Source organism: Vulpes vulpes, chromosome 10 (assembly GCF_048418805.1).
Source record: "Vulpes vulpes isolate BD-2025 chromosome 10, VulVul3, whole genome shotgun sequence".
NCBI classification, from domain to species: domain Eukaryota; kingdom Metazoa; phylum Chordata; class Mammalia; order Carnivora; family Canidae; genus Vulpes; species Vulpes vulpes.
In genome coordinates, this window is record NC_132789.1 from 2,939,541 (window position 1) to 2,952,103 (window position 12,563).

Below are 12,563 nucleotides of genomic sequence, written 5' to 3' on the forward strand. Positions count from 1 at the left end.
AAATGGTGGTCACTAAGAGAGAACACAGGTTCTAGGGACTTGGATGTGGATCTATCTATCTGGGCAACTCGACCCACTAACTGGCGTGTTTCAAAAATGACTGTATGAAGGCCCTGCCTCACACACCAGGGACTATTCACCACTCTTCCTACACCCATGGCTCTTCGTCCCTTCCCCTGTGCTGGTCCCATTCTAATAATCACAGAGCAGCTGGCCCCTCCCTCTCCACTGGGTCTGAGCTCACTCGTGGCTGCAACCTCCGCTTGCTTGGAATGATGTTGTATGTCGAGAAGACACTCTGTGGATGTTTGTTGAATTAAAGGAAATCACTGGATTTGCACTGCTGTGAAATTTTATTCCTATGATAATGCATTCCTGATTTTTTAATGGAAGTCGGTGCTACAATAGAATTGTTAGACGGAAATTCACTTTCATTAGATTTTTCTGGAATACACCTGGCTCTGTAAGGTGAAAGGTTCTGACATATCCGTGAGGGCCCATTACTGTATTCATCCATTGCTTCAGTTCACCCATTTATAAGACTGTAAACAGTATCATAGCTAATTAGTTCATTTTGGTAAAGTTAGTTATGATTCTCCCAAGTAGATAATAGAAAAGGGTACAGAGACAAATGTGCTACTATGGGATAGTATAAAAATAATTGGGGGGGGCAAGACTAGAACAGAAAAGGCTGTAAGCATCTCCTAAGATTTCTTTAGATGCTTTTAACTCAAGGGTCTTAAAATATATGGAAAGCAAAATCTGTTTTTTCTTTCATCATAGTATTTGCTCAGACCATTTCTCTAGTTCACGGCACCAGGGAAAAATGAAAGTTTATTTATCTACCCTGTGTATATTATCTACTCTGAAAAGTGATAGCATTTCAGGGGAGAGCACCACGGGCATATTGACTTTAGAAATGGTTCATGATAAAAATCAGCACCTGACATCTTTTTTCTTTCTTTCTTTTTTTTTTTTTTTTGCCTTCATGACATTAACAAGTGGGGCACTCTCATTCTCTTTTTCTAGCAGATCCCAATCTCTGTACCATCATTCTTCCCTACTGTAGTACTGAGAACTATAAATACAAGGGGGGGGGGGGGGGGTGTATGTGAGAGAGCGAGCGAGCAAGATCCTCCTAAAAACAGAAGCCACAGGCAGAACTGTGGTCTGAGAGGCCTGGTTACGTGCTCTTTTCCTGTCTCTCACTGACAGCAGTCCTACGTGACCAAATGCAAGAACAAGTTATTGGTCTCAAGTAACGAGTTTCTTCCAGTCATGCCTAATGAACACAGGGAAGTCAACTCGAACTAGACAGTTTTCCCTTTGAGCTTTTGGTAAAAAAGCAGGACTTCCCATTGTTGTGCTGAATGAAGGGTGTGTGTGGGGGGGGGGCATACCAGGTTCTTGACTCTACAGCACCAGGACGCTCATCTCAAAGCTTCTCATTGCAAAATGGGACAGGACGTCTGACAGCATTGGTGCAGTTATAAGGCTTCCTGTTTCTAATAATGCAAGAGACAGATGTCCAATGCTTGTGCATCAGAGGTTGACTAAAGATATTTTTATTTTTTTAAGATTTTATTTATTCATGAGAGACACAGAGAGAGGCAGAGACATAGGCAGAGAGAGAAGCAGGCTCCATGCAGGATGCCCTGGGCCGAAGGCAGGCACTCAACTGCTGAGCCACCCAAGCATCCCTAAAGAGAAGATATTTTAACTGCTGCTAGTAACAGCCTGTTGTATGTACTGACCTGTATTTATTCTTAAACTTTTATTTATTTTTTAAGATTTAATTTGAGAGAGATTTGAGCAGAGGGAGGGGCAGAGGGTGAAAGAGAATCCTAGCCGACTCCCCACTGAGCGTGGAGCCTGATGCAGGGCTGGATCTCAGGACCCTGAAATCTTGACCTGAGCTGAAATCAAGAGTTGGACGCTTAACTGACTGAGCCACCCTGGCACCCCTTTTTATTTTTATTACACTCACATATAATTAACATATGCAGATGAACAAAATTTTTTTTTGGTTTGTGTTTGTCATTTCACTACAAAAAGTAAAAATGCTTTATATGAGTTTTTTTGCTGTTATTTGCTCAATTTGTAAAACTTGATAATCATGGTAGGCAAAATTGTAACATGGCCCCAAGATTTCTAGCCTCCTCCTGATTTAGGTCTTCTTCCAGTTATTCCATCAGATGCCCATTCAGGTGATGGGGTGCAGAATTCGTAGAATAAATTGCCAAAATAGTCACCCTTGAGATAGGGAGGTCATACAGGGTGAGTCTCACCCAGTCATTGTCCCTGTAAAGGCCCTGGGCATTTCTTGATGTCATCAAGACTCCAGTGTGAGAGGGACTGCACATCAGGGAGTCTCTGCTGCTGGCATTGGGGCCAAAGGCGGCCAGGTGCACGGGGTACTGGGGGTTCTCGGGGCTGAGAGCAGCTCCCAGCTGACGGCCAGCAGGAAGTGGGGCCCTCTACTACCCCCTCTCACAGAACTACATCTGGCCACAATCACAGAAGCCAAAAAGGGCTCCAGATGAAGTCTCAGCCAAGCCCGCACCTTCACTTCTGCTCCCCAGACCCCAGGCTGGGAACCAGTCAGCCATGCCCAAACTTATGGCTCACACAGCTGTGAGCTCACACATGGGTGATATCTGAAGCAACAAAGTTGTTGTGACTTGTTTTGTGACAATAGAATGTGAACAGGATCGTAGACTGCAACCCTAGACTGCGAATGTGTTTCTACCTCAGAATCCTGTACCATTTGAGTAACTACATACTTTCCCAGTGTACCCATGGACAATTTAATCCATGACTGCTGTTTCCAATCTTTTTGCTATTTTAAGCAACACTGCCATGAACATTTAAGTCCATGCTAAGTCTCCACATGCATTTTAAAATTCCTAACAGTGGCACTGCACATTCAGAATGCAGGCAACTGTGGTTTTGATATACATAGCCAATTGCCCTCTAGAAACACTACACAAATTTACCTTTCCACGGATCACTTGAGTACACTCACTTCACCACCCAACAATTGCCAAAACTATTTTTCAGTTCAAGTGACATGTCCCCTCTTTTTGTTTTTAAATTACTGGTGTAATTTGACTTTTTTCCCCTCGAAGGGTCTTTTTTTTTCCCCCATGTGGGTGCATGCATGGATATGTACCGCTTCTATTAGTAGGAAGTTTTCCAATCGCAAGGAACTAGAAGTCACAGTTGCTTAATCAGAAAGGGAAGTCACAGGCTCACCACAGAAATGTCCAGGAAAAAGCTCCTGTAGAGGATGGGCAGAACCTAGACCCAGAACATGTCCATTGCAAACAAGGTCTTTCTCTCTGCATCCCTACTTTTTTGAGTTGTTTCATTCTTAAGCTTTACAAGATGGCCCTTGGCAACTCCAGACTTCTATCTTTAGGATTACAAATCCAACAAAAGGAACATTCACTCCTGGTCCTCTAGAATAAGCCAAGGGATTGGCTTTGACTAGATCAGAATGGGTCACAGTCCATCTGAGCCAATCACTGTATCAGCAGATGGAATCCTGCCATTGAACAGGCAGGTTCAGTCCTGAGTCTTGCACTTCTTCAAACAGAAGGAAGCAGAAGTCCCTTTTCTTTCACCTACTCTCTCTCCTGCCTCCCTCTTTCTGTAGGTGAATGCCTGCCTCTTGCAGAAGTCTCACAGTTTTTTTTAAAGCACAGGAGAAAAGGAACCCAAAGAGGTTGCTACTAACAAGGGTCAAAGAAAATGAGTGAAAAAAGTCAAACCAAAACCCATCCTGGCCACACAGTCTCACCTCCCCTGTAAAAATAAAACACAAGTCATTGTGAGAGCTAAATGAATTCACACAACAGCAGGTTAGTGTGGCTTTGTTTTGGACTTGAGAATTTAAGGCCTAACTCTGTCCCATGGGTTGACCCTGTTTTTACTTCTATTTTCTGTTTCTACCTACATTTTCAGCCAGACAAAAGTATTACAACAGGGACTCCCTGAAATAAGCAGAAATTATGACTACTCCATATCTAAGTAGAGTAAAAGATGGACAAGATGGCCTGACTCTAATGCAGCTAATGCCTCATAGCACAGCCTGGCACACAGAGACGAGCTGGGCCTCTTGTGATCCCTGGGATGCAACTGGAGAGCCAGAAGAAGCATCGGCCATGAGTGCTGACATTGAGCCGTCCTGACATGTGGAGAAGAGTTGGTTAGTGACACACAGATGGTACAGGACATCCATAATGCCTACTTGTAAACCAAAGTTTTGAGGAAGCTGAAACTGAATAAGCAGACGTGGCTGTGTGGTGGCAAGGGCTGAGCCATGCTGATGTGAAATGAGAAGCAGAAATACCGTGAGAAAGTTGACAGCCCCTGAAATGTCCTCAGTTCCTTATTGGTTTCTGAATCCACTCCATCAGATAGCATCTCCTATGGGTTCCACACTGAGCAAGAACAGGGGATAGGCGGTGACAGAGAAGGAAGGGCCCAGTGTCTTGGAGTACATGCTGCATTTCAGCCCACACTGCAAGCATTCTTGCAGAAAGGTCCTCTTTCCCAGAGGGCCCTTGAGGTGGAGACAGCCCACAGAAATATACTCTGCAAGATAATGTTACCTATCCCCAGGCACCAGCTGTTTCAGTTAGGTCATTTACTTATTTATTTCAACAGCCAAAGAGAGACTCCCATGATTACTTTCATGAACACGGGCATATTACAAGTGTACGCCATATAGTGGTGAGCAACTCACGTCAGTTTAGCGTTACAATCCTTGGGGCTTAGCACAGGAGCTCCGAACACATTGGTTACACAGGCCAGGCAGAAACTCTAAGGCTGCCTTCTTTTATTATTTTGTTTTCCTGCTTTTTGATAGAATCATGACAGGTGGCTTGTGGCTACAAGTAACAGAAAACCCAACACAGTGGCCTGAACAGGGTAGGATTTATGATCTTTTACTATCTAACTTCTCCCTATTTTCTGTGCCATCCATGTCCTGAGCTGGTTCCTCTCGTGCTTGTGAGACAGCTGCCTGCAGCAATTAGGGATTTAGGCTTGTGAATCCATGCCCCATTTGAAGAGTGTGTCTTCTTTGCAGTCATGGAACAAGTCCTTTCTTTCAGCCCGACTGGGCCACTTTATGTTATCTGTCCTCTGCTGGGCCCTGGGGGAATTTGTCTTGAATGGTTACAGTCTGGGTTTCCCAACCAGTCACTGTGAAGAGGTATGAGACACTAGCATTGGCTTTGAAGTCAGATTTAGAAACAAAGATGAAGTCAGCTTCTCCTGAGCTACATGGATAGCTACGGATACATAGATAAATGGTAGGGAGCAAGGTGGGGTGAGGACAAATTGAGAATAGACAGCTGTGGGATCCCTGGGTGGCGCAGTGGTTTAGCGCCTGCCTTTGGCCCAGGGCGTGATCCTGGAGACCCGGGATCGAATCCCACATCGGGCTCCTGGTGCATGGAGCCTGCTTCTCCCTCTGCCTATGTCTCCGCCTCTCTCTCTCTCTGTGTGTGACTATCATAAATAAATAAAAAAAATAAAAAAAAAAAACCTCCACATTAAAAAAAAAAAGAGAGAGAATAGACAGCTGAATGGAATCGGGATTCTCTTTGGAAGGACAGGAGGGTGTGCATGTTGGACAAGTAGTAATCAAGGGTGTGGTGCCCACTGCACGTTAGTATAAGGCAGTGCTTATACTAACCCAACAGAAATTTCTGTAGTGGGGTGATGTATACTGTGCTGTTCACCATGGTGGCCACCAGTCACAGGAGGCTACTGGGCACTTGAAATGTGGCAGGTGTGACTGAGGCACAAAATGTTTCATTTTATTAAACTTGTGGTGATTTAAGTTCAAATAGCCACACGTGGCTAGCGGCTGCTGCACCAGACAGGCAGAGAGAAAATTTCTCTGCAGTAAGAAGATATGACAGCAGCGAGTGAGCAGGATTCAGATAAAAGTAAAGTATGTGCCCCACATAAGACAGGGGCTGCTACCTGGTGTCACAGGTTGTGGCCATGGGAGAAGATGTGTATTTTCGTTATCTGATGCTGCCTAACGATCCTGCCCCGATCTTAGCGATTTAGAGTAACAAGTATTTCATTTGTTCACAATTCTGTAATCTGGTTTGAGGCTCAGCTGGGGCAATTTCTGCTGATCTTGCTGCTGATGACTTATGTAGCTTCCTTCAGCGGGCAGCGGGCAGGTCGGCTGGGGTGATGGCGACCACCTCTTGACTTGATTGCGGGGTCTTCTTCAATAAGGTCTCTCCAGCGAGGTGCCTGGACTTCTTACGTGGTGGTGGCTCACGGCTTTGAAGGCACAAAAGCAGAAGCTTCCAGACCTTCCTAAGGCTTAGGGACAGACCTTGCCCAGGGATACTCCACTACATTCTCCTTACCAAAGCAAGTCACGAACCCAGTTTGGCTTTTAAAAAACAAGGCAACCAAAAAAAAAAAAAACAAAAAAACAAAACAAGACAAAAAAAAACAAGGCAACCACACCAAACCGTTTCTTCCTACTGGACTGTTTCTGCAGCTTCACGGTGTCGGAGACTGCAGCGGACGGCTGATTTCCTTACCCACGAGAGGAACTGCGCAAAGTTCCTTCCTTGGGTACATCCTGAACTTAGCTTTGTACTTCTCAGCTGAGATGATCCAACTCAGTTTCGTTGCCGTCATCTGAAATGGCCCATCTGCACTGGCCAGAGCTTCACCCTAAATCATCACAAAGTCAAGTGGCTTAACTTTTATCCCCTCTCCACTCTGCACTTTGCCTGAGGGTGTCAGTTTTTACCAGTCTTTTTAGCAAATACTCGAAGGTCCTGTCTCAGATTCCAGCCAGAATGCGGAAGAGGCAGAGCCTTGTACGGGGAATTAAGTAAAAGCCTTTAACTGAAGACTCTGCTCTACTCAGTGTCTGATCCCAGACAGTTTGCCTTTCAGCTAAATTAGGAGACCTAATGTATGCTCTAGAACATCAGGGACGTCCCCCCCCCCCCAAAAAAAAAGCACTGAACATAAAATCTTCTTTGGACACCACTTAAAAATCAACAAATACCCATTTGTTCGATTCCACATGTACTTACCGCTTGCGAGGATTTGTGCTGGATTCCTGGGGACTGCGGGGAACGGACAAAGAAATTCCCATCCCTCCCGGGTTTGCAGACACGTTAGGTCACTTTTGCAAAATGTGTGATCATAAATGTAAACGGTGCCGTGAAGAAAAAGGTGCAGGGTGCTCCAAGGGCCTATGAGAAGGGATCTGCCCTCTCCTGGGAGGGTCGGGAACGCGACCTCTGAGCTCCAGAAGTGACAGTGATGAGCATGATGCATTGTGGGTGTAGGTCCTACCGGTACGCAAGGGCTCCTCTTTTTTTTTTATTTTTTTTTCTTTAAAAAGATTTTATTTATTTATTCATGGCAGAGACAGAGAGAGAGAGGGGCAGAGACCCAGGCGGAGGGAGAAGCAGGCCCCATGCAGGGAGCCCGACGCGGGGCTCCATCCCGGGCCCGCATCACAGCCGGGGCCGAAGGCAGATGCTCAGCCCAAGCCCCCGGGCGCCCCGGGCTTCCCTCCGGTCACGGTCCCTACCGCCCGCTGCGTGCCGGCCCCGAGGCGGGAGGCGGTCTAGGGGGTAAGCCGCCCGCCGAGGCCTTGGGGAAGGTCCCTACCTGCGCGCCCACCGCTCAGGCTGGCCCGGAGGCCGGAGCGAGCGTGGGGTGTCGCGGGGCGCCGTCGCTGTTGCAGGTGCAGCGGGCACAGGGACAGGAGCCCCGTGAGCGCGCGCTCCTGGAGCCGGGGCTGTGCGGGTGCCGCCACCGCGGAGGGAGCAGGAGGAGGAGCGCGGGAGGGCGCCGCGGCCCGGGCGGAAGCTGCCCCGCCCCGCCCCGTCGGGCTTCCGGGCGGAAACGGAAGTTGCCGTGCGGCGTGCGGCGCACGGGGGCGGGCCCAGCGGGTCTCGCGAGAAGGGCGGCGGCGCCGCCTGGAGGGGCGCGCGACGGGCGGGTCTCGCGAGAAGGGCGGCGGCCGCGGCGGCCGGGTGTCGGCGGGCGCATGGCGGGCGCGGCGGGCGAGCGGGCGCCGCTGCTGGGCGCGCGGCCGGGGGCGTTCGCGGGCCGGCGGGCGGCGTGCGCGGCCGTGCTGCTGACGGAGCTGCTGGAGCGCGCCGCCTTCTACGGCGTCACGGCCAACCTGGTGCTGTTCCTGAACGGCGCGCCGTTCGGCTGGGAGGGCGCGCAGGCCAGCCAGGCGCTGCTGCTGTTCGTGGGCCTCGCCTACCTGGTGTCGCCGTTCGGGGGCTGGCTGGCCGACGCGCAGCTGGGCCGGGCGCGCGCCATCCTGCTCAGCCTGGCGCTCTACCTGCTGGGCATGCTGGCCCTCCCGCTGCTGGCCGCGCCCGCCCCCCGCGCCGCGCTCTGCGGGGCCCCGCGCCCCACGCGCGTCCGCAACTGCTCGGCGCCGCCCTGCCCCGACGCGCCCGCCCGCTACTGCGCCCCGGCCGCGCTGTCGGCGCTGGCGCTCGTGGGCCTCGGCGTGGGCGCCGTCAAGGCCAACGTCACGCCCTTCGGGGCCGACCAGGTGAGCGCGGGGGCGGGCGGGGGCCCCAGGAGGAGACCTCCGGGCCTCCAGGCGCAGAGCCGCGGGGCCGGCGAGGAGCGACGCTCCGGTCCCCCTCCCCCCCCCCCCCCTTTTTTTTTTTAAGATTTTATTTATGTACGCACGAGAGGCGCAAAGAGAGGCAGAGACACAGGCAGAGGGAGGAGCAAGGGGCTCGATCCCGGGACCTGGGTGATGCTCAGGCCACGGCGCATCACTGTCAAGTCAACACAGAGGCACGCGCTTAGGCCGACGGTATGTTGCAAAGAAAACAGACACGGGGATCCCGGGGGGGCGCAGCGGTTTAGCGCCTGCCTTTGGCCCGGGGCGAGATCCTGGAGACCCGGGATCGAGTCCCACGTTGGGCTCCCGGTGCATGGAGCCTGCTTCTCCCTCTGCCTGTGTCTCTGCCTCTCTCTCTATGAATAAATAAATAAAATCTTTAAAAAAAAAAAAGAAAAGAAAAGAAGGTCGGGGATGCCCTGGGTGGCTCAGCAGTTGAGCATCTGCCTTCCACCCAGGGCGTGACCCTGGAGTCCTGGGATCGAGTCCTACCTCAGGTCGGGCTCCCTGGGTGGAGCCTGCTTCTCCTTCTGCCTGTGTCTCTGCCTCTCTCTCTCTCTCTATCATAAATAAATAAAAATTAAAAAAGAAAAAATAAAAAACAAATACAGAAGTGGGAAAGGACTGGCAGGCTGAGGCCAGGTCCCGGGGAGCTTTCAGAAGACTTGGAGGTGTGTTTTGAGCACAGTAGGAAGCTTTTGTGGGTTTCCCGCGTGGAGCAGTGTCTTCTAGAAGCGGGTCCTCCAGAGCGCAGCTGTGCCCAGCAGCTGTGTCCCGGCAGCCAGATCTGGTCTACTTCCTGTTTTTGGGGGGGGGGGGCCTGCGAGCCAACAGTGACAGTGGTTCTTAGGTTCTTAAGCGGTTAGGGAAAAAGCAGAGTCTCCTGTGACAGGGGAAAATTTTTATGAGACTCAGATGTCGGTCTCCGTGATTAACTGTTCATCGGAACAGTCACGGCCTGCTGGTCCCATACCAGCCGTGCGGTGGCCGCTGTCACCTTGCAGTAGCACGCCTGGGGACTTGTGACAAAGGCCAGATGTCTCTCGACTCAATACCTAAAGTGTTTGCGCCCCGCACGTTCACAGAAGAAGTTTGCGATGTGTGGAGACTAGGGAGGGAAGTGAGGACCACAGGGGTACCAGAACGGAGTCCATCGTGCTGGCCGGGTCACAGAGAGGGATTTGGATGGAGGTGTGTCGAATGGACACAGAGTGAGGAGGGTGGATGGAGGTGGAGTCGGCAGCCGCAGGGAAGATGATCCCCAGGTGTTTGTGCTGAACTTCATGTGACGGTCCCTGCGGCTTACTGTTCTCCAGGCCCTCTCTCCATGCTTCATCAGTCGTCGTGACGCTGCTGCTGCTCTTGTGCCCATTTTATACATAAGGCTTGAGAGCCTTATTTGCCCAAAGTCACATAGCTAGTGCCTGACTGAGCCAGGATGCAGGTGCCTGTCCTTAGTCTGAGCTTTAAGTGGACCCTGTCGGGCTACCCCTTACAGTGAGGTGGCGCCTTGCTGAATCTCAATAATGTTGAGAGATCGCTGCCTCATGTTCCAGATTCTTCTCTGCACCAGGAAATGAGCATGTTTTACACATGACCTCATTGAATCCCCCAAGGAGGCGGAGGTACAAAAGATGACTTCGTGTAGTGAGTGGGCAAGCCACGGTTGTAGTCTGGGTCTGATTTCCTGACCTCTGTTTTAACCATGGCTTCGAGATGTGCTTTCTGAGACCTACCTAGCACAGCTGGGTCATAGTTGGGTCTCAGAGCCCAGGCTCATGGCTTCCGTCTTGGGTGTCGTCAGTGAAGGCACAGCATTGGCAGCGCAGTGAAGCCCCTTGAAAGACACGGCCCACATGCCATGTGAATGTTTGTCGTGTCCTCACTGTACTTGTTACTTGGCCTTCTCGTAGCCTCAGGACACTCTACAGACTGCGTGTGTCTATCTTAACACAGGCTGAGGACGTTTGACCGGCCCAGAACCACAGCAGGGCAATAGGAGCTGTGTTTGGACCTGGGCAGGCCAGCATGAAGTCAGTTGTCTCCAGTCCATGATGGATGAGCAATTAACATTTCATAAAGGAAGGAGTGGTCTTATAGAGGTTATCGAGAATGCGTGACAGGATGTGTAATAACGTGTCAACGTTAAAAAAAAAATGCTCTCTTCTATGAGTTAACTGGGCTAATCTCTTCAAATATGACACTATCATGAAAGAAATAGGGCCACTCTAGATCAAGGATGTTAGACTTGAGAAACAAAGGCAATGTGTGTGTCCTGATTGGATCCCTGTTTTTTGTTTTTTTTAAGCCATTTTGAGGGACAATTGTGGTAATTTGATGATAGACCACACATTAGATAAAATGGCATTGATGTTCAATTTCTTGGGTGTGATAATGGTTTGTGGAAGAGTGGCTTTATTTTTAGATTCATATGGGGTGAAATGTTATGCTGCAATTTATTTTTAAATCATTAAGCCTCAAGAGTATTTCATTTATAAATGAAAAGCACCGGGAATCCAATCAGGACACACACATTGCCTTTGTTTCTCAAGTATAACGTCCTTGAATCTAGAGAAAAAGAGAACCAAGGAGCTAAGTGAAGTGTATATAAAAGTGTATGCTTTACTGTTCCTTCAACTTTTGCATGAGATTAAAGCATGTAAGTAAAAAGTGGAGATGTCCTTGCATGATGCATAGATAGAGTAGATGGTACAGGGACCATCCCTCCACCCTGAGCGCTGGTACGTGCTACAGTGGGGATGAACATTGGAAACACCATGCCAGGGGGAAGATCCAGACATGAAGGACCACACATTCTTTCCTTCCTCTTGTACAGAAGTGCCCAGAATGGGCAAATCCATAAAGACTGGAAGAGGAGTGGTAGTGGGGAGCAGTGGACAAGGAATGGGAAGTGGTGTGATGAAATGTGGAATTGGATAGTGCTTGTGGTCGCCCAAGTGTGGGTCGGCTGAAAACCTGGGAGCTGTACGTTTCAAAATGGTTCACTCTTGTGTGTGGACTGTATCAGTGAAAAGCATTTAGAGGGAAAATGTGGGTACCCTTCAGCCAGGGTGCCTGCTCCATGCCAGGGGCTGTCTGTATGTGTGTGGGGGCAGGGGGTTGGCTCCAAGACCTGGGTCTGGGCTGGTCCTCAGAGGAAATTAGCTCCTCATCTCTTGGCTCCCCTTGTTTTCCGGAAGCCACTATGTTTCTGAGGTACTTCTTAGGCTTCTCTGTCACTCCCCCTTTATCTCCAACATAGGACGTTTAGGGAACATTCTGAGCGAGAGATGAGCGGGCGCAGGCTGTGCAGCTCTGGGAGGCCTCTGCTGACCTGGGACAGCAGGTAGGCCACTAAGGAGTCCAAGGTGATCCAGGCTGATGCAAATCGTGCCAGGCCCTGCATCCTCCCCGGTACATTACCTGTTTCAAAGGTCACACTGTCCTTTCAAATAGTGAACTGAAAGAAGAAAAGCTTACTTTACAGATGCAGAAAGCAAATCATACAACTTTTTTTTTATAGTGGGGAAAAAAGTGGCAGTTTTGTGCATTTTAAGGAATTTTTCCAAACCAGCCAACTTGTCTGACTTACTGTACACCATCCTGTTTAGCTGTGCTTTTCTGAACTAACGGCAGCTGCATCTGGTGACTGGTCACATGAGAGGCTTGTTTACCTTCGCCCAGGAAGGGCAGGAGGTCCCTGCGCGGATGATCGGATGATGATGTAATGTGACTGGCAGTGGGCTTGCCAGCTCAGGGCGCAGAAGCATGTGATTTGCAGTTTATAGGAGCCAGCTTCCCATTTGTGGAAAAAAAAAAAATCACGGGTTTGTGGTTATTTGAGGCCTTAGTAAGAGGCTTCATTTTCTTAAGTAACGTTGGAGAATTACACTTGGAC

At 49.8% G+C, this 12,563-nt stretch overlaps 1 protein-coding gene across 1 annotated transcript in view; it reads left to right on the forward strand.

Moving 5' to 3' along the window:
- The first annotated feature begins 8,022 nt into the window (after window positions 1-8,022).
- Window positions 8,023-12,563, forward strand: part of SLC15A4 (solute carrier family 15 member 4) — a 28,409-nt gene continuing 23,868 nt past the window's right edge. Inside the window, exon 1 of the mRNA XM_072722659.1 lies at window positions 8,023-8,584. Within this exon, the coding sequence (XP_072578760.1) occupies window positions 8,060-8,584 (525 nt within the window). The 5' untranslated portion in view covers window positions 8,023-8,059. The remainder of the gene's footprint in view (window positions 8,585-12,563) is intronic.